Consider the following 22,764-nt stretch of genomic DNA (forward strand, 5'->3'; position numbering starts at 1 on the left):
ACCTGATGAGTATAAAGAATAATTTGGGGGTATTTTGCAGATGCTTCCTAGATTACAGCTTCATTGCATGCCTGTACATGCTACTAAGAGTGCAAATCCCGGTCTTTTAGAAATTTCTCAACTGATTGCTTCATGGAAACAGGCAGAACGTTACAACTTGGGGAAAAACTAAAGATAGTGAGAGATACAAAGGGATCTTATGTTCCAGATGCCTGTATGCAGGCATATTTGCCCCGGATCCCCACTTTTCATCTGTGGCCCTACAGGGCAAACAGGATTAATTACTGGCGTAGGGTGTCTCGTGTGCGCGCGTGCGTGTGTGTGCGCGCACGTGTGCCCTCACGCATGTATGTGCCTGTCTCTGTCTCTCTGTCTCATCCACAGTCTGACCTCTAGGTTCTGGATTGTTCCAGAGGTCATTCCAGCTCATGCGTTAGATTTTCATTCCCTCCATTGTTTCCTTTCTGCATTTCTCTCTGTTCAGAGCCTGTACCATTCCTTCTTTTATTGTTGTTGTTTTTACATCTTTATTGGAGTATAATTGCTTTACAATGGTGTGTTAGTTTCTGCTTTATAACAAAGTGAATCAGTTATACATGTACATATGTTCCCGTATCTCTTCCCTCTTGCGTCTCCCTCCCTCCCACCCTCCCTATCCCACCCCTCTTGACATCTGCTTTTCAAAGACATTGATTTCAGTTCTTCCCCATGAACTGTAATACTTTTTAAATTGGATGATGTTATTATTTCTAATTTATCTTCCTGAGAGAACAAATGCTATAATTGTTTTGAGGTATTTTATTTTTATGACAGTGTTCAAATATATAAGTATTTTAGTAATATCTTTAAAAGGAAGGTGCCCTCTATCATTCTGTTGTTAGAGATTTATTCGAGGAGCTACAACAAGCTAGAAAATGTGTCTAGGAGTAAAAGGTGGCCGGAAGGGATTTGCAGGAGTTCTGTTGCAACTGTAGATTGTTTATTAATCAGCTACTGTGTCAAGAATTTTTTGGCTTTGAACACTTTGAATTGTTAGTGGCACACATAAAAGGTGTTAAAAGATATATAATTATGGAATTAGAGCAGGGATCTTGCCCAGAAGGCTCTGGTTTTGATTTGGACGCTGGTGCCAGAACTGTGGCTTTCCGTCCATTCATTCATTGACCAGGCGATCTGGGCAACACTGTGCACAGTAGCTGTGTTCGTCAAATTTCCTGTCTTTGATCTTTCACTGAATAGAAGCTGGGTCTCTTAGGACATTTAAAATTAGTCTGGAAAACACAGAAATCTAAGTCAAACTGAATAAACCAAAAAAGGTGATCAGTTGGCTCAAGCAGCTGGAAAATTCTGGAACTGGTTCCGGAGCCGCATCCTGAGGAGTCGTCATTTCTTTCGCTTGGCCCAGCTTCGTGCTGCTGTTTCCATTCTCAGTCACATTGGCAAGGTGAGCCCTCTGCCGCTTGGGCATTGCCAAGGGTCAGAGCACCAGTGTTGGGGTACCCTTCCTGCCTTGGCCCCTGGGCTCCTCCCTGGACCAGTCACTGTGGCCTGAAGATGCAGCACTTTCATTGGTCAAACCTGGGTCACATGTTACGGGTGGAGTTAGCCCCACATAACTAAAATGGTTTTAGTTAGAGGTATGGTACCCATTACCACATGAAAGAGGAATACATCTGAGACAGGAAAAACCAGTGGCCGTCTGATACAGCTAATGTTCTTATCGCACGCACAAAATGAAAAGATCATAACTGAAGGAATATTTTCAGAAGATTTCTTTGGCAAAGGGTCTGTGTGCTCTGAGTGTGCTACAGTTTTTGTGGTTTTTGGCAAGCCTAGTAGTAAAATTCAACACTAGTTCATCTATTTTTATTTGTTGCTATTATTCATTCATGTTTTAAAGTAATCATCCTTACTTTTTGACAGTTGTCGGTGTCTTCCATTTCTTTTTTTTTTTTAATAAATTTATTTATTTATTTATGGCTGCATTGGGTCTTCGTTGCTGTGCACGGGCTTTTCTCTAGTTGCAGCACGTGGGCTTCTCATTGCAATGGCTTCTCTTGTAGAGCACGGGCTCTAGGCACATGGTCTTCAGTAGCTGTGGCTCACGGGCTCTAGAGCGCAGGGTCAGTAGTTGTGGCGCACAGGCTTAGTTGCTCCGTGGCACGTGGGATCTTCCCGGACCAGGGCTTGAACCTGTGTCTCCTGCATTGGCAGGCGGATTCTTAACCACTGCGCCACCAGGGAAGCCCTTCCATTTCTATAATAGATCTATGGAATAAAGATTTTGTAGTTTTAATGCTGTCTGTTGCAAACAATGATGCTATTGTAAATGTAAACGGCTGTGAAAGCTTGGAAGACCAGTTTTCAGATATGAGTCCAAGCCCAGTGACCTCTGATAACTTTATGGTTAGTTTTTCCAGAACAAGTTACTCAGTGTCTGTGTTGTCCACGTTAATCCTAGTTTTCAGGTTTCTGTGTTTTACACATTCCTGGCAGGTGGCTTGAACTCAGAGCATCCTTCTGGGGTGTGTGAGCGGGCTGCTGGTAAGGGGGGGGTGCTGGTTTGCTGGTGGTGGAGTCGGGGAGGGGGACCAGAGTCTCACCTGTGCCCCGAGCCTTGAGCACCTTCCTGCTTTGACTGCCACGTGCTGTGGGAACATTGGTATTTCAGTGTGTGCCACGACAGGGAAAAGGAAGAAAAGCAAGGTACAAGCTACATTTTTAGATAGCATTTGGTCCCATAAATGAGAGGATGCAGGGGTTTCAAAGTCGTGGTTGAGGTAGCTCTTTGCATTTTGTGCATATATCGGTCATATATTTAGTGAGGGATTGTTCTATTTCTACTCTCTCTGGTGCTAATCACTCTGTTTAAATTTTCCATTCTTGGATGGGTTTGGGGAGTTTGTGTTTTGCCAGGAAACCTTAGTTTCTTCTATGTTTCTAAGTTTGTTGCTGTAGAGTTGCTTGTGGTATAATTCTTTTACACTTATATTTATTTCAATACCTCCTATACGTGTGGTCATTTCTCCTTTCTCCTTTCCAAACTTATGTAATATTATTCTCCCTTTCTTTCTTTCTTTCCCTTTTTCAGGTTTGGGAAGGAGTGTATCTATTTTCTTATTCTTCAAAAAAAAAATCCACCTTTTGGATTTGTCTCTTCTTTTATCCCCTACCCCCTGCCATTCCATTAATTCCAGCTTGTATCTTTCTTCATTCCTTCTTTCGTGGTTTCTTTCGGTACATTTTGTTGTTCTTTTGCTAATTCCTTGGGGTGGTGAGCACTTAGCTCCTGATTATATTTCTAGAAACGTCACAGTTCAGTGTTTGGAACGGGGTGCTCGGTAGGGTATGTTTCTTTCTTCGGTAACAAGGATACAGATCAGTATTAGATAATGAAAATACGTATCAGATTAATGCCTCTTGAGAATTCACATAGCTCTGAACCAACCATGAGAAGCTTTTCTTACCCTTTCAAATTGTGTTGAGTGTTCTGTAAGCAGGAGACTTAATAGCATGTATAGGTTATGCAGAAGCCTACTACAGTGAATCCAATACCATTTCAACAGAGAGCTGTTAGGCGAGAAGTTGTTTTCCTTCGTATCTCGGTCGTCATTTTGTTTCAGTTTCCGGGAAAGGATTTGATGATAACCTAAATTATAGAGGAAATCACTATGATTCAGAATCGTCTCTGGTTCTTTTCAATACAATACTTCTAAGTGAAATAGATAAGATGCCGTCAGCTCTGGTCTCTCTCTGAGAACTCTGGCCATATCCTGGCCTGCCGAGTGCACGGAAGCATCTGACTGCACCTTCCCTCTCTGTTTGCCACACCCTAAAACATCATTATTTCCTCAGTTATGACAGCCATGAGTTCGGGAAATAGTAATACCTGGAAAATATTTCTGTCTAATTAAAGATAGAACAAATGGAAAAATTATTTGTAATTAAAGAGGAGAGTTGGTGAAGTCAAGTTTCTGCCAGACACAAAGGTAAATTGTGTCTTAAATCTCTAAGCTTCCCTGCACGTTTGTCAACTTGCTAGTGGCGTAATGAACTAGAAAGTTGTATTTGTTCAGACACCAGATTCTTGAAGACGCCTTCTCACTGTCAGGGCATCTCTGTGAGTTCTTATTTGCTTGCGAGAGAGCATTCTGGAAACTCATTGTTAATGCCTTGTATTGACCTTGGTGCTGCTGGACATTTTGAGTTTAACTGGTTTGAAAGAAAGTTTAAGAATACTCAAACAATTGCATGACCATTGTGTTACTCTTACAACTAATTGAAATGTTGCTTGATTACCTGATTTAAGCCAGGTTACATCAATAGATAACGTTGATACTGAGATGAAGGGCATAGCTCCTGGCTTAGAGGAGCTTACAGTTAGCTGGTGGTGGAGACAGATCAGTACGGCAGCAGTAAGAGTATCAGGGAAAGTGCTGTGATTGGGGTAGGTGCAGATGCCATGGAAACATAGAGGAAGCGGTCCTTGCTCAGATGTGGGCTGAGCGTGGGAGGGGACTGCTCGATTGTGTGGTGTAAATTTTAAGCAGCCAGGTACAGTGGGTAGGCAGAGTGTTCCGGAGAGAAGGAGAGTGTGAACAGGGAACCATGAAACATCACGACAGTTTACGGGGAATTGGCGAGAAGGGCAGATGAGAAACCACGTGGGGAATGTATTGACCTGGAGCTACAGTGATTGTTAATGGCTATTTTCTGTTTTTTAATTCAGGTAAAGGAACTGGCCAGATGTCTTAAGGGATGCTTTTGAAAAGGACAGAGGTGTTCAAAATTATTACAGCAACTGAGAAGCAAGTTGGTTTTGGAGGAACTGTACTCTGAGGATGTTTGCTTCTATACAAGTATAGAAGAAGCCTTTGTAAATAACAGTGTCATTGGATTTACATCAGTCTTTCCGGCGAGGCTTGGAGCTTCCTGCGTCATCGGTAGACATGAGTGACCCCAGGCAGTCACAGGAAGAGCAGCAAAAGGTCGGCAGAGCCTCGTCGAAGTTCAAGGGTCCTCCCAGAATCATGCAGTCCGATGATTATTTTGCTCGAAAATTTAAAGCCATCAATGGCAACATGGGACCCACCCCTTCCTTAAATGCTTCCAGTTCCAATGAGAACGGTGGTCCGGCTAACGGTACCCCGGCCGTGCCCAAGATGGGTGTCAGAGCAAGGGTGTCTGAGTGGCCTCCTAAAAAGGACTGCTCCAAGGAGCTGACCTGCAAGGCCCTGTGGGAAAGCCGGTCACAGCCCAGCTACGAAAGTGTCACGTCCATTATGCACAACGGGCAGAACAACCAGAGTGACCGCCAGCAAGAGGAGCCGCTCGACCTCGACTTCGTGGAGGCGAAGTCTACCGTCGGAGACATCTTCGTTCACTCTCCGCAAAGAGGACTGCACCCCATAAGACAGAGGAGCAACAGTGATGTTACCATCAGTGACATCGACGCGGAAGACGTCCTAGACCAAAATGCAGTGAACCCCAATACCGGGGCCGCCCTGCACCGGGAGTACGGGAGCACGTCTTCCATCGACCGGCAGGGCCTGTCGGGGGAGAACTTCTTTGCTATGCTCCGAGGCTACCGGCTAGAGAACTACGACCACAGGGTGATGGCCCCGTTCGGGTTCCCCGAGTTTTTCCCCTGCGACCCTGCAATCTCCCCCAGCCTTCACGCCGCAGCACAGATTTCTAGAGGCGAATTCGTGCACATCTCAGGATTAGACTATATGGACAGTGCCCTCCTCCTGGGGAGAGACAGGGACAAGCCTTTCCAACGGAGGTTGAAGTCGGAGTCCATGGAGACGTCCCTCTTCCGCAAGCTGCGGACCGTGAAAAGTGAGCACGAGACGTTCAAGTTCGCCTCTGAGCTGGAGGACGGGCGTCTGGAGAGGGGCGTCCGCCCTTGGAACTGCCAGCGCTGCTTTGCACATTATGACGTCCAGAGCATCTTGTTTAATATCAACGAAGCCATGGCCACGAGGGCGAACGTGGGGAAGAGGAAAAACATCACCACCGGGGCCTCGGCGGCATCCCAGACCCAGATGCCCATGGGCCCGACGGGCGGCTGTGACTCCCCGCTGGGGAGCAAAGAGGACCTCAACTCCAAAGAGAACCTGGACACGGACGACGGGGATGGGAAGAGCAACGACCTGGTCCTCAGCTGTCCCTACTTTCGGAATGAGACAGGCGGGGAGGGCGACCGGAGGATCGCGCTGTCCAGGGCCAACTCGTCCTCCTTCAGTTCCGGGGAAGGCTGCTCCTTTGAGGCCTCCCTCAGCTCTCACTGCACCAACGCGGGCGTCTCGGTCCTGGAGGTGCCCAGGGAGAACCAGCCAATCCACAGGGAGAAGGTCAGGCGCTACGTCATCGAGCACATCGACCTGGGGGCCTATTACTACCGCAGGTTCTTCTACGGCAAAGGTAAGGGGCCCTGTGTGTCCCGGGGCCGCTTCCCTGGGGCCCCTTGTGGTACGCGGCTTTGGGTCGGAGCCTGTCCGAGGCCGTTGTCCGCTGGGTTGGAGCTTGTTCTGTGTCACAGAGCCTCCACTGCTGCCGGACTGATCCCTTCTTTATTTATTTTTTATTTTTTTAATTTTTTGGGCCACGCCGTGCAGCACGCAGGATCTTAGTTCCCCAACCAGGGATGGAACCCGTGCCCCCTGCGGTGGAAGCGCGGAGTCCTGGCCTCTGGACCACCAGGGAGGTCCCAGATCCCTTCTTTAGAAATCCCCAGTTCCCTGCCTTTGCTGATCCCTAGTCCCTGATGTGGAAACGTCTGCTCTTTCCTTCTCTCTGCCCACGTGTGAGTGTCACAGATGTCGGACTCCACTTAGGTTTACCCCTTTTAGGAAGTCTTCGCTGATGAACTCCATTGCTCTTTCATTGCTCTGAATAATCTTACACTGGGTACAGTTCTGGTTCTAGTTCTTTTCCCTCTCGTTTTTTCTGTACTTTTCTCCTACACCTTTGCTTCATCTTTTTAATTTTATGTCTTCACAGCTCCTTCTGCCTTGTTGTACATAGTGGAAGTGTTAAGTGAATCTTTGTGGAAAGAATGTATGAATGTATAAATTAGTAGGATAGACAGATTTAGTCTTCTTGCAGTTTTACACATAGGCTTAAAGGTTCAGATACAGATATTTCCTTGGTATTGTTATTTCAGAAATTCTTCAAGTACGCGTAGAATAAATGATGTTTATTTTATTTGTATGCTTAGCCTCGAAGGATGCATCCCTCAGAAGTCATGTAGTTGAATCCTCAGCCTTTCAATGTGTCGTTAGTCATGCCAGGGACATGAGACGCCACTCTGTCTTACAGGCCCACAGAGAAACGTGTACCACGCGCACGTCAGTAACACGCCAAACAGAACACCCAGGGACTCTCGCCCTGTCTTCTTAGTGGGTATGACTTGCTTCCGTGGCCCCTTCCTTCTAGGACAGCATACTCTTTGGGGCTTAGTTTTCTGTTTGCGGTTTCACCTGCCACCCCCCTCCATTCCCAGGTGTCACCTCTTAGAGCACGAAGGAGGCAGAGGTGGCCCAGTCAGTCTCGGGGGGCCTCTCCTCCTTCTGTGCCTTCTGCTGTGGATAAATTCCAGCTGACTGTACTTAGAATTCATTTTAGTATTGGTTTCTGTCTTCAGAATGCTTGCCTGCAACCTTTGACTCCAGCTGTTTCTTTTTGGGGTTGGTCGGGCTGTGGCTCTAACCTCAGGAGGTCACTCCATCCACTTCAGTCCCTGGAGCCTTCTTAGTGCTTTTTCCCCTGGACTACAAGCTGGACCAAGTGCAATTATTAAATTAATCATCCCCCCCCTTTTGCATCATTCCAGATTTAACCAGTCATCCATAATCATAATATTATGAAATCATATTAATCAATGGAATGAAAAGAACGTTGATAAGCGACGTAGCTAGATAAGCAGGCGTTTGAGTTGCGACTGGTCACGTAGCTTGAGTTGTCTTTCTGGTCTACGGACGACATGACGGGACTGAAATAACTTTGTCAACATCTTGAGTGCCTGGCTGTGTCCCCAACGCTCCCGTCTCAGCCCTGGCTGCTGGTGGGAGTCAGCATCACCCATTGTGATGTTACGGCCTTCCGGCCAGTGAGCGCACAGAATCTCGGGTCTTCTATTTAATCTGTGCCGGAAATAACGCAGGACTGTTCATCCAGGGGCAGAGGATTATAAACTCTGCTCACGGATGCTCTCGAGGTGGAACTTAGTTATTTTTGGAAAGGGAGACCATGGAGAAATAGGCTTCCTGCTTAAGAGATTTTTTCATCGACTGAAGCCATGGCTGTCAATGCTAGCAATAAAATAGCCTGTTGGGATTGTTGTACCCCGACATCCTTAGGCGCGATGAGTCATCCTGGCTGAGTTTTGTAAGTGGTTTGCGATTCACCCTGTAAAACACCAGAATGTAAAAATTGTATGTGTGTATGTATCTGTATACATGTGCATTTATGCAAATGCTTCGTGCCAGCATCTCATTTGTTGTACTCCTTTGCATAGCTTAGTGTAGTAAGTCTACACAGTGTATATGGAATAAAGGACTGATGTTTTCTGGGCCCAGGCAGGGCTGCCGCCCTCTGATCCATTTAATGTCCTTAAGGTCTGTTCCACGAGATAGTTTTAGGTTGCTAGATTCTCTTAATTCTCTTGACTGGTTTTCGTAGTTTTTCTCCTGAACTCTGTCACTTCCTGATAATTGTAAAGAGTTGTCTGTGAGTGGTTTATTTCCTCCACTTTTCCTGATTTGCTACTGAGGATTTCCCAGGGCTTTAGAAATGACACCATCAAACTTGGTAGATTTTGAATGTGCAATAAAACATAAATAAGAAAAACCCGAGAGTAGATGCCCTGTGGTGAGTTGTAAGTGGGTGTAGACGTGCGGTTTGACAGTTCCGGGGTGCTGGGCGCACTCTGGGTCTGTGAATGAGGCAGACAGCCAAATTCTAGACTCCTGCGCTAAGCCTGCACGATGAAGGTGCGGGACAGCCGTCCCCGGGGTCCTTTGTCTTGTGTGCTGCAGTTCTGTGCTGGGCACGGTGACTGTTGTGTGGCTAATGGGACTCGGGGCCAGGACAGAGCAGGAGGAGATAGAATCAGACCCAGCCCAGCCCCGCCACTCTGCGCTCTCTCCCTGCAGCCCGGGACTATGCCTGCTTCCTCCTATATTTAGCGATTCCGCTCTTCCCCCGTGGGCCTGTGTGGCTTCAGACTGCAATTGGCTACAATGGAAGCTGCTGCTGCTTTTGCTGGTCTCTCTGTAGAGCCATTAAGGACTAAAGGCAGAGGCAGCAGCCCGGATTCCCAGCGGCCAGGTGGCCGAGGCCTCCTCCATGTGGGACTGGAGCCCAGCTCTTTCCCAAGGATCACAAAAGCATGTGTCTGCCAGATAAAGTGCGATGATTAAATTAATGATTTCCCCCCCATTTTTCACGCCAGCTTCAACCGCTGGAGTTCATATCTGCCAACACATCACGAGTTGCAGGGACAGCATTGTGTTTAAAAACAGAGGCCCTGGGCAGACTGTCACAGAGCATTTCTGCAGATTTTTTTCTTTCCCTTTTTCTCTTTCCCCTTCACTCAGTTCTTCTCTTTGGAAGCAGGCTTTCAAGGAATCTTTTGATACTTTCCAGAATGCCTTTTCTTTTCCTCCATTCTTCATTGTTCTGTGTGAAACTTCATTTTCAAAAGAATGACATGGCTCGCAATCGCTGGGAAAGGTTTAAAAGACCCAGCTCTCTGAATCTCTCTCTCTTTCTTTCCCTTCTTTCAAGTGACGATGTCCTACATCGATTGTCATAGGTAAACCTTTTCAGCTTTAATAAGGTGGTTGACTATTTTTTTTTAATTTCATTTTATTTATTTTTTATACAGCAGGTTCTTATTAGTCATCAGTTTTATACACATCAGTGTATGTATACATGTCAACCCCAATCGCCCAGTTCATCACACTGGTTGACTCTTTATTGGGTAGCTAACGTGAAAGGCTGTCCTTATGTTGAGGTGTATTCCTGTGACACGTAGTCTTTGAACGGCTTTGAATAACTTTGCAAAGGGATTTATGGAGGGGAGTGGCCTGCCACGGTGCCCTGTGGGCAGCGTTGCTTGTCTGGGCAAATCCCTCTGTAGCCTTCAGTGAAACGGCTTTTTAAAAGAGCCGGATTGTAGCAAGCTTAGTGAATGCTCTCGAATGTCCCTTCCTTTCACTGGCGATGACCCTGGTGCTGTGTGCCAGGCCGCTCTGTCCCTCATGGAACTCTAGTGAAACTGCGGTTCCCTCCTGGGAGCTAGGGCCCCCTAGATGAGGATTCCACCTGTGGTCTTGGTTTGAATTGCCTTTAGCTTCCCTTGCAGCACAGCAGACCTCCTGGGGCTTACAGCCACTTAGAGCCGCTGGCCAGCAACTGACTGTCCCGAGTGTGACTGGGGCCGGAGCCACGCGGACAGCGGAGGGATGCCGTGGGTTTCTGTGTGTCTTGCACTTTTTAGGCAATAGTGTACCTGAGAGTTGCTCAGGAGTTCTGAAGCTGCCCGATGCCTTGCTTCAGGTCACGCACACAAGAATGGCTCCTGAAGACGAAGTAAGTCACTTTGGGGTAAACGGAGGTCAAACCAGAGAGAAGGATACAGCTGCGCCTCTTTGATAACTCGGGGGGGGGGATGAAAAGTGGCTGAACTGTGTCTGAGCCTTTGGGAGCATGATGTATGTTCCTGTGGACGTGGAGAGTGGAGGGAATACTAAGATTGACAATATTTATCTTTTTTTTTTTTTTTGGTTTAGGATTTTTAAATGGCGTGTAAATACTATATAATCATTATGGGAAAATAAGGAAAGGTAGGGAAGCAAAAGAAAGAGAAAGAAAACCCCTCGAATCCATAAGAAAGAGACAATTCCCATGAATAGTTTCATCGTTATCCTGCTAGACTCTTCCTGATGCAGGTAAATGGATGTATGTGGAGCTTGCTTTGGGCGCTCATGCTTCCTTCATTGGTACTTCTGTCATTGTGTACACAGCTGCGTCAGTGCTCTAAGAGCCATTAGCAATATCATCGTCCGCCGCGGGCACATGGGGAGATGCCAGGTATTTGCCAGCCGTGATCTGGGCAGAAGAGTTAATGACTGTATTTGCTTTACTTCAAAGAAAAATCTTTCAGCTTGACAGAAACATAGTGATAAAGACACCTATATTTCCTCCACCTGCAACACTACTCATGACAAATATATTAATGAACGTTCATTTTAACAACAGATCTTTACTTGAAAAGCAAATTGCTATAAAGTTGAAAATTCATAAACCTTGAAAAATTATAGAAATTTCAGTCATGGCCTTCCCCTTCTCCACTTGAAAGTGGGCTGTGCTTAGTGACTCACCTCCGAAGGATGGAGTGTGGGAAGAGGGGAGAAGCCTGGCGAGCATGGCCCCAGCCAGGTGAACCAGGTCAGCATCAACAGGGGCAAATCATGTGGATGGTTTGTACCCTTGATGTGATGGGAGTGGCGTTTCTGTGGTCTTCCTCTCCAAAAAACATAACCTCAGTCTGTTTAGGGGAAAACGTTAGACACATCCCAACTGAGGCACATTCTACAAAATCCCTGCCCCGTACTCCTCAAAACTGCCACGGTCATCAAAAAAGGGGAAGTCTGAGAAACTGTCAGTCTAGAGGACCCTAAAGAGACACTATGACAATGTCATGTGGTGTCCTGGATGGGATCCTCAAACAGAAAAAGGACACTAGGTAAAAACTAAAAAAATCTGAGTAAACTATGGACTTCAGTTAATAATAATATACCAATATTGGTGCATTAATTGAACCAATATACCAAAGTATGTATGCTGGTAACAGCTAGGAAACTGGGTGAGCGGTATAAAAGAACTCTGCTATCCTTGCAGCTTTTCTATAAATCAAAAACAGTTTAAAAATCATTTACTTAATTTTTTTAAAAATGTAAGTTGTAAATTTTCATGATATATTTAAAATGAGAATCTTTAAAATAATAAGAAAGAAAAAAATGGATACAGTTCTTAAAACTAGCAAACCTCCAGGGCCCTTCCTGTACACACTTGCCATGAGTATCGTTCTCAAACTTACCTTGAGGGGCAGGGGAATTGTTAAGCTTTAGAATTTACTTTTTTTTTTTTTGTAAGCTAGCTTTAGTTGTTTTTTTTTAAATTTATTTATTTTGGTTGCATTGGGTCCTTGTTGCTGTGCACGGGCTTTCTCTAGTTGCAGCGAGCAGGGGCTACTCTTCGTTGCGGTGCGCGGGCTTCTCATTGCAGTGGCTTCTCTTGTTGGGGAGCACGGGCTCTAGGCGCGCGGGCTTCAGTAGTTGTGGTATACGGGCTCAGTAGTTGTGGCTCGTGGGCTCTAGAGTGCAGGCTCAGTAGTTGTGGCGCGTGGGCTTAGTTGCTCCACGGCATGTGGGATCTTCCCAGACCAGGGCTCGAACCCATGTCCCCTGCCTTGGCAGGCAGATTCTTAACCATTGTGCCACCGGGGAAGCCCTAGAATTTACTGTTTTTGCTATCTGTATTGAAATGCACAGAGACATTCTCTTTGAATTTCCCCTGAAATCTGCAGGTTAAGGTGAAGTGGCTGTGAGGGGCTGTTTGGGATGTCCTTGGCACTCTGGGGTTCCCAAATCTTCACTGAACTCTGTGAAGGAGGCCTTTGTGCCCAGCTCATTTTTTTCTTGGAATTTTCTATGACAAGTACAACAAAAGAAGTATGTATCTAGTAGAAATCCTTTGTAAAGAGCTGAATTGGTTTTATGGGGCAGACTCTGTAGTGTGTATGAAAGAGAGTCTTAGTTTGCCCTCTTCTGTCCCCACTGCCTGGTGCTTAGGGGCCCTAGTGTTTACAGTTCCGTCATGTGTCCATGAATAGGACAGAGAACTTCTTTGATTTCCCCTTCCCATCGTAGCTTTACAAGACTTCTTAGGTGTGGGCAGATTGGAATTCTTTTTGAAAAGGTTGGAATTTTTCAGAAAAGAGTGTTTAGCTGCTTCTGAGCAGACTGGGTGTCCAACAGAAGCCATATCCGTACCACAGCGTAGGGCGTAAGACTGGCCTTTCCAAGGTCCATTTCTGCCCCTATTACCGAGTCCAAGGTCAGACGGCTGACCACGTGACCAGCCAATAAATCAAGAAACAACTTGTTGGGGCAAGGAATGGCCACTTTATTTGGAAAGCCAGCCGACTGAGAAGAAGGTGGACTAGTGTCCCAAAGAACCATCTTAACTTGAGTTAGAACTGAGGCGTCTTTTATCCCCGAAGGGGGAAGGGTTGTGGCTGGTTGTTGCAGACTTCTTGGTCTCGGAATCCTTTGTTCTTGCAGCTCTCCACATAGGTCAAGTCACCATGTTCCCCGGAAATCTCCAGCAAGACAATTGTTATTCTCTGTTCTGTAACTTTTTATCGCCCTATGAATAGAAAAGTGTTAGACCCTTAAAGGTCAGCCTTGAGAACGGGCTCTCCTGTATATTTCAGGCTGCAGGCAACATTCTTAACTTGTAGCCAAAGCAATAAAATACAAAGGCTAAAGTCAAAGAAACAGATCTAATATGGAGGCAGATTTGTTCTTCCTTATTACACCAGTAGCAAAATGCAAGCAAGTTTTCCCAGTTAACTGCCACATCAGTCAAACTATACAGAAATATTAGAGTATTAATACAAAGGTGAAAGTAAAAGAAACATCCAGTATGGAGTCAGATTTGTTGTTCCCTTATTACACCCCAAGATGCCAGCCCTTAAGCCTTGAAGGCCCTTCCTGTGTCTGGCCCAGCCCTGGCTGCTGGGTATGCAGCACCTCCAGGCATTCTCTCCAGGGCCTCTTTTCTGTAAAAATCTTTAAGTTCACTAATTTTTTTAACTACTGTTACCCAGCTCTATGTAAATTTATCCTTTTCTCCAGTGGTAATCTTTGTCCTTAATATTTTAACTGAAACGTCTTATTCGTACATACATCTGCTAAATTAACAAATAAAAGCAAAGAATTCTTCTAGAATATGTCTAATAACTCTTGCCCCTCTTGATACCAACCAACTCTTTAGTGGCTGGGGAATTGTCTTTTTGCCAGTGGGCAGCGGTGTCTGTCCATTCTCATTGTAGTTGGAGGCCTGTTACTGGCAGGCAGGGCAGCGTATCTTGATGTAATGAGCATAGACTGTTCTGAAATCAGACTCTTGGGTTTACATCCCAGCTCAGTTTTGGACAACTTCTTGAACTTCTTTGTGCCTCAGTTCATCATCTAAAAATGGGATCATAATAAAAATATAAAAATATCTCCTGTAAAGGGCTTAGAACAGTGCCTGTTACATAGTATATATCCTGGTCCTCCCAGGAGTTCTTCAATAACTGTATGAGACTTCTCTCGAAAAAGAAACTAGTGTCCCCACCACCGGTGCAGCATTTAAAGGGCAGGACTTTATTTTCATGGTTAAAAAGATGAAGCGAGAAAATAGTAGAGAGAACCATATGGCAGGGTGGGCCCCGGGGGAAAGGTGTCTGGTGAAGTCTGCCACTCCATTGCAAACACATTCACTTAAGTTTCACTAATGCGGCGGTTGTGGGCAGGAGGATACTTTTACATATCAAATGAACCCCATTGCTGAGCGATGCATGGCTGCATTTGCTTTGAATTTCATGCCTGGTGGCTCCTTTTTTTTTTCCCCCTCTGGTTTTATACAGTCACTGCAGAAAATTAATAGCGAATTGGACACTATTAAATTCACATGGGGGAACTGAGTACCACCTAACAATTGTACTGTTCTGGGATGCAAATTCTTCCTTTAGTGGACACAATCAACTCAGTTCTTAACCATAGCGCCTGGCCAGTACCTCCACAAACAGAACTCCTGTGGAGGTCCAGGGGGGCTCTTAGCACGGAGGAATCACCCAGCTGCACAGGGGGGTTCAGCCTGTGGGTTATAGTCATATGGGTTCCATGTGGCTGAGGGGACAGAGGGTAGTGGGGGCTGGGAAACATGTATGCTGTGCTGGGAGGTCACAGTTCCCATCCCCTGCAGCATTTTAGGACTGTATGCTAGTTCATCCTATTCATCCTTCGTCCTCAGATGTGTTCTCAGTCAGTTACTGAGGAGGGACTGATGCTCTCATATTTCTCTAGGAAGAGTTATTAATACTCTAATATTTCTGTATAGTTTGACTCCTACGGCAGTTAACTGGGAAAACTTGCTTGCATTTTGCTACTGGTGTAATAAGGAAGAACAAATCTGCCTCCATATTAGATCTGTTTCTTTGACTTTAGCCTTTGTATTTTATTGCTTTGGCTACAAGTTAAGAATGTTGCCTATAGCCTGAAATATACAGGAGAGCCCGTTCTCAAGGCTGTGACCTTTAAAGGTATAGCACTTTCGCATTCATATAGAGATAAAAAGTTGCAGAACAGAGAATAACATTTGTCTTGTTGGAGGTTTATGGGAACATGGTGACCTGACCTATGTGGACAGCTGCAAGAACAAAGGATTCTGACCCCAAGAAGTTCGCAACAACTAACCACACTCCTCCCTCACCTTGCCTTTAAAAGTGCTTTGCTCTGAAGCCCTTCAAGGAGTTCCGGGGCTTTTGGGGCACAAGCCACTCGTCTTCTCGCATGGTCCTGCAATAAACCTTTCTCTGCTCCAAACTCCGACGTTTGGGTCTGTTTGGCCTCACTGTGCATTGAGCACACGAACTTGGCATTTGGTAACACTGGTCCAGTGTAGCTGGAAGTCAAGGTCTCTGGAAGGTAAGGTCTCAGAGCACCTAGAACTTACTAAAACCCACCTACCTTGCATTTGTTCAGATCCAAAATTTATTTCGCTCTTTGTCTCACTTAGGAAATAAAAGGAAAGCTGGACGACTACTCGGCTCAATAATGATCTGGGCCTCTCAGCTTTTACGCAGTGAACCCTTTCTTTGCTCTCGTAGTGTTTTCTTTCTCCTTCCCATTCTTGTAGCAAAATGACACTAAAAATTATGCATTATCAAAGGAAGTCTTTGATAGCTGCCTTACTTCTCCAGACTTGCAGGGTTTTTTTTTAATAAATTTATTCATTCATTTATTTATTTTTGGCTGTGTTGGGTCTTCGTTGCTGTGCGTGGGCTTTCTCTAGTTGCGGTGAGCAGGGGCCACTCCTCGTGCGCGGGCTTCTCATTGTGGTGGCTTCTCTTGTTGTGGAGCACGGGCTCTAGGTGCACGGACTTCAGTGGTTGTGGCACGTGGGCTCAGTAGTTGTGGCTTGTGGGCTCTAGAGCGCAGGCTCAGTAGTTGTGGTGCATGGGCTTAGTTGATCCGCAGCATGTCGGATCTTCCCGGACCAGGGCTCAAACCCATGTCCCCTGCATTGGCAGGCAGATTCTTAACCACGGCGCCAACAGGGAAGTCCCCAGACTTGCGCTTTTTATTCAAGGTTTTCTTAAAATTGCATCTTCCAAGATACCGTCCTTATGTTCAGGACAGATTTGTTGTCTCATCTTTATGTTGTGTTCGTTTTACTGTGCATGAGTTGATTCTTATAATTTAAGTCTTCACGGTAACCTCATCACCCTTGAGTTGCTTTACATGAGAGAGCTCTAAAGCCAGACTGCCAAGGTTTGCATCCTGACTCTGTCACAGGGGCTTGTGACCTTGAGCGCATCATTCACTTCTCAGCGTCAGTATTACCATCTGTAAAATGGGGATACCTACTCATAGGTAGGGAGATGAATGAGTTAATTTACATAAGGTATGTTTAATATTGTTATTTTCACTGTAATACCTCAGATTTTTCAAGCTTAGCTAATGCTTTGGTTAAATTTTGGTCAAAGGAGAATTCACATAGCAAAAATGCATCATTTTCCCCATCAAATTAGGTAATTTAATCCATGAAACATTAGCAGGGAGTTTGAGATTCCTTGAGGTTCTCTGATGACTCTTAATGTTAGTATCTGCAAAAGCATGTCCTGTTGTTTTTTTTCATTCGTCCATTTATGTATTCACCATTCCCTGTTCACGTCTTTATAACTCCTGGAATGGGGGAGGTGATTTAACAGTTGTTTGGAGGAGAAAGTGACAGAAGATACATCATAGGTAGGAGCTTAGACAGCAGCCACCTGCAGCCTTGGGTTTAACCCAGATAGGCAGTGAGCTGACAATTAAATGATCAACTGACTATTGAAAGAACAAAGAAGCATTGAAGGAAAGCTTCTGCTGTGAGTACTAACCAATGCAGGGCGATGGGGCATAGTCCACAGCTGCTAGTGGCTCTTGTGGACTTGTTGATGGTGCCGTGGCCCATATGGTGCTGACACCTCTGAGAAATCACGTGAGGCAGAGCCACGGGGCTTCTCTTTTACATACTGGCCTCGGGAGGCGTGTAGAGTTGAGATCCTCACCTGTTCATTCCAAGAGTGACGGACCCAATACCTCTCCCTTCCAAGATACGACAGTACCTGGAAACAGCCTTTGGGCTAAGGTTCAACGTACCCCTTTTCTTTTCTAAAACTCCTCTGAGTTAGAATTTTTTCTTTTCTTTACTGAGCAGCCAAAGTGCACCACAGAGATAAACTGAATCTCATTTCCTACGCTGAAATCTTGTTAACCAATTTTTTTCTTTTAATCTGGCCCTGTTGTATTTGCACAATATGTAGATTTTCATTCAGCTTTTCCAGTCTTTTCAGAGCTTCCGTTCTGCCAAGGAAGGATTTTATTTGATTCCCCCTTGAAGCAACTGTATGGAAATCAAGGGCTTGGGATAATGATGGGCTCAAGTGGGTGAGGGGCTCACTGTCCTGTGCCCATAGAGGGGAAGGCTCTTGTGATGCAGATGAACAGGCTGAGCTGTCCTGAAGGGGACCAGGTGTCATCTGAGAGGGTCCCCTAGGCTCCGTCCTGGAGGCCATAGGGAGCACCTTGCCTGCTCTAACCTCCACCGTGTGCGGAACGCCCCATATGAAAGCTAGACAGAACGTTACAGTGCGCAGCCTAAGACTGTGGTTTCTTTAGAAACACGTGCAGGTAACCTGCTGGATTTCTTGGTGAGACTGAAAGCACAGAGAGATCCCTTAGAAAATAGCTACGGGGCCTTAGAACTGGCAAGACCAAAGGTGTGATGGTTTGTACGTAGCAGAAATGTCTTCTCTACTTGCGTTCAAAAGGTGTGTGTCTGTGTGAGAGACAGGAAAATCAAAAACAAGTGTGGGTCATGGCTTGGAGAGGTAGACACTAAGGAAAAAATTGTTTTTCTCACCAATTTGCCTGCCATCTTTGGTGGATAGGGTAATATACATATTTTGGGTTCCCCTCATTTAAAAAGAAATTCGTTACTGGTAGAAATTATTCAGTAAAATATTATATATGCCACTGCTTTCTTTAAAAGACTACCCTGAATGCGACGTAACCTCTGATTACAGATCAACTTTTGAGATGAAAAGTATGAATCTCCTATAGATGACTCTTGAACTATCAGACTGTTGGGCTTAAAAGGAAAATGCCCCATAATGCTGTTTATTTGATGTTGACTCCCTTTTTGTCTTTCATTGAGTTTTTTTTGTTGTTGTTTTCATTAATATGCCTGCCTTCAACTATATCGTCTCTCTCAGGTTAATGATGATAAATGTATTATATATATTTTAGGGGGGGATGAGGTGGGGATGCTGAGGTTAAGAAAGGTTATGTAACCAACCCAAGGTTAAGCAGGTGGTAAGTAGGAAAGCTCAGATTCAGAAACCCATTATCAGGCTCATTCGAATTATAGATATTTAGGAGTAAGTGAGTTTAGGACTGCTAGTTATACGTGACAGTTTCAACACACATGTTATCTCTCCCCGTTTCAAACACCACAAGAAAATGATAATGAAGGAATACAAAAGGGGCATAAAACCACAAAGGAGCAGAAAACTAGGAAGAAGCCAAAGAAATGCCAAAGCTGAGAGAGGAACGGGATGGTTCTGCAGATTAGAGGGCGCCACCCCCAGCCAGCGTTGGAGGGCGGTGTGCGGCAGGGACAGGCCATCAGAAGCTAGCCAGCCCACAACCACAGAGCAGGTACCTTTGAAGAAGGGCTGGTGGGGTGAGCTGTGGTGGAGCAGCCATCTTCAGAGATCTGGGATGCTTCTGAGATACTGCTTTTTTTTTTTTTTTTCCGGTACGCGGGCCTCTCGCTGTTGTGGCCTCTCTCGTTGCGGAGCACGGGCTCCGGACGCGCAGGCTCAGCGGCCATGGCCCACGGGCCCAGCTGCTCCGCGGCATGTGGGATCTTCCCGGACCGGGGCACGAACCCACGTCCCCTGCATTGACAGGCGGACTTTCAACCACTGCGCCACCAGGAAAGCCCCCGAGATACTGCTTTTGACTAAACGCCCACAGTGGCCGCCGCCACCCCACCCAGGCTCTGCCCCTGGACTGGGTCTCCTCTGTGTCCTGTAGCTGAGTCTTCTCCCCAGTCGTGGCCACCCCACACCCACCAAAACATCTTAGAATTAATAAATGAAATCAGCAAAGTTTCAGGATACAAGATTAATATACAGAAATCAGTTGCTTTTTCATAGACTGATAATGAACTACTATAAAGAGAGACCAAAAAATAACAATCCCGTTTAAAATTGCATCTGAAAGAATAAAACATTTAGGAATAAACAGGAGGTAAAAGACCTATACTCTGAAAATTATAAAACACTGAAGAAGGAAATTGAAGATGATACAAAGAAATGGAAAGATATCCGGTGCTCTTGGATTGGAAGAATATTGTTAAAATGGTCATACTACCCAAAGCAATCTACAGATCAAATGCAGTCCTTATCAGAATACCCATGATGTTTTTCATAGAACTAGAACAAATAATCTTAAAATTCCTGTGGATCCACAAAACACCAAAATTATCAAAACAGTCTTGAGAATAAAGAACAAACCTGGAGGTATCACCCTCTCAGACTTCAGACTGTGCTACAAAGCTACACTAATCAAAACAGCATGGTACTGACATGAAAACAGACATATAGATCAATGGAACAGAATAAAGAGCTGAGAAGTAAACCCGCACATTTATGGTCAATTAATTTATGACAAAGGAGACAATATACAGTGGAGAAAAGACAGTCTCTTCAATAAGTGGTGCTTGGAAAACTGGACAGCTACATGTAAAAGAGTGAGATTAGAACATTTCCTCACACTATATGCAAAAATAATGTCAAAATGGATTAAAGACCTAAATCCTGTAGACCATAAAATTCATTGAAGAGAACATAGGCAGAACACTCTTTGATGTAAGTCATAGAAATATTTTTTTTGGATCTGTCTCCTGAGGCAAAAGAAATAAAAGCAAATATAATCAAGTGGAACCTAATTAAACCTAAAAGCTTTTGCACAGCAAAGGAAACCAGTGACAAAACAAAAAGACATTCTACCGAATGGGATAAAATATCTGCAAATGATATGACTGATGAGGGGTTAATAATGAAAACATATAAACAGCTTATCCAACTCAATATCACAAACCAAACAACCCAATTAAAAAATGGGCAGAAGACCTGAATAGACATTTTTCCAAAGAAGATATACAGATGGCTAACCAGCATATGAAAAAAATGCTCAACATCACTAATTATTAGAGAAATAGAAATCAGAACAACAATGATAGATCACCTCACACCAGTCAGGATGGCCATCACCTAAAAGTCCACAAATAACACACGTTGGCGAGGATGTGGGCAAAAAGGAACCCTCCTACACTGTTGGTGGGAATGTAAACTGGTGCAGCTATTATGGAGAACAGTATGGAGGTTCCTAAAAAAACAAAAAATAGAACCACCATATCGTCCAGCAATTCCACTCCTGGCTGTATATCCAGAAAAAACAAAAACACTAATTAGAAAAGATACCCACACCCCAATGTTCATAACAGCACTGTTTACAGTAGCCAAGACATGGAAGCAACCCGAGTGTCCATCAACAGATGAATGGATAAAGAATTGGTACATATATATAATGGAATATTACTCAGCCATAAAAATGAATGAAATTCTGCCATTTGCAGCAATGTGTTTGTACCTAGAGAATGTTATGCTTAATGAAATAGGTCAGACGGAGAAAGACAAATACTGTATGATATATGTGGAATCTAAAAAATAAAAGAAAAAAAGCAGACTCATTGCCATAGAAAACAAACTACTGGTAACCAGTGGGGAGAGGAAAGCAGGGAGGGTCAGAGTAGGGGATTAAGAGATACAAATTATTTTGTATGAAATAGATAAGCAACAAGGATATATTGTACAGCAATTATATTGTACAGAAATTATAGCCATTATCTTGTAATAACTTTTAATGGAGTGAAATCTGTAAAAATACTGAATCACTATGCTGTATACCTGGAACTAATATACTGTAAATCAACTATACTTAAAAAAAAATGTTTGAAGGACTTAGCCTCGTCTGGAGAGGCGGTGAATATTCCCGCTGGGCGTGATGTTTGCATTGAGTCTGGAACGATGAATAGGAACGTCAAGCGAAGAAAAGTGGGAGGGGTGACAGGCAGAGGGGGCAAAGGCGTGTGAGTGAGGAGATTTATGAGAGAAGAGCCTAGACAGAGATTGGATGACAGCACTGAGGACTTCAAAGGAGAAGATGGTTTGATGGACGGAAGGGGAGACAGAAGGATAGGCTTTCAAACATGTAAGCATGAAGACAGAGGCAGAATCAGAGAGGACAGCCTGGCTGAGAAGACGCCGGGGAGGAGCGACACAAGAAACCCAGAAGCAAAGAGCTGGGAGATGCCTCATTCTGAATGGGGTCGTTCCAGCGGTCTAGGAAGTAGAGGGTCCCAGCCCAACGTGGGTGGCCAGTGGTGCACCATGGCGGACTGCTAAGGCAGAGACTGGAAGGTGGGTGCTGGCTTTGCTGGCAGACGCCGTGGAGTGCTGAGCAGAGCGGTAGTGTGGAAGGAAGTGAGCGGCGGTTGAGGACCACTGATAGTTGAGAAAATGGGAAGAGAGAGGGTGATTACTTGAGGAATAGTAATTCTCCTCCCTGGAGGCAGTGGGGTGAAACTGCTGGGGTGAGTGAAACGGTCATGACTTGTATCCGTGCCAGAGACCCGTCCACTTCCGAGGACTACCAGCTCTTCCTCTCACTGACCTTCTGTTTCCTCCCCAGTTTTAAAAAAATATACTTCACATACAGTGAAATTCACCCCTTTTAAAAGGTGTACAGTTCTCAGAGTTTTGACAAATGCGTGTGTTACGTAACCACCACCACAATCAAGATGTGGGATAGCTCCATCACCCCAGAAAACTCCCCCGTGCACCCCTGTAGACAGCCCCTGCCCCTGCCGTCACTGCTCTGTCATCTGTCCCTAGAGCACCTACTAAGTGTGAGAGCAGCACACACACACTTCGGGATTTTTAGTTGTCACGTATTAGAATTAATAATTGGGTGCACTTAATCTGGGCTCTCAGTTTTATCCTGAAAAGGGGTTTTGTTTGTTTGTTCACTATTTCTCCCTAAAATAATTTGAAGCTCTTTTGATTTATGTCACAGGTTTCATCAGATGCCTAACAAGGAACCGATTTGAGCATTTTTTGCCAGTCACTTTTTTTTTCTTTTTAACATCTTTATTGGAGTATAATTGCTTTATAATGTTGTGTTAGTTTCTGCTGTATAACAAGGTGAATCGGCTGTACATACACATAATCCCCCTATCCCTTCCCTCTTGCGTCTCCCTCCCTCCCACCCTCCCTATCCCACCCCTCTAGGTGGTCACAAAGCACCA

The 22,764-nt window shown here is 45.0% G+C and overlaps 1 protein-coding gene across 2 annotated transcripts in view; it reads left to right on the plus strand.

Annotated features, from left to right (window-relative positions):
• SIPA1L2 (signal induced proliferation associated 1 like 2) overlaps nucleotides 1–22,764 on the plus strand; it is a 221,100-nt gene that overhangs the window by 105,808 nt on the left and 92,528 nt on the right. For both annotated transcript variants that reach the window (XM_079901080.1, XM_079901081.1), the window contains exon 2: nucleotides 4,730–6,426. In XM_079901080.1, the coding sequence (XP_079757206.1) occupies nucleotides 4,950–6,426 (1,477 nt within the window). In that variant the 5' untranslated portion in view covers nucleotides 4,730–4,949. The remainder of the gene's footprint in view (nucleotides 1–4,729; nucleotides 6,427–22,764) is intronic.

The sequence above is a fragment of the Stenella coeruleoalba genome (assembly GCF_951394435.1).
Source record: "Stenella coeruleoalba genome assembly, chromosome: 16".
Classification (NCBI taxonomy): Eukaryota; Metazoa; Chordata; class Mammalia; order Artiodactyla; family Delphinidae; genus Stenella; species Stenella coeruleoalba.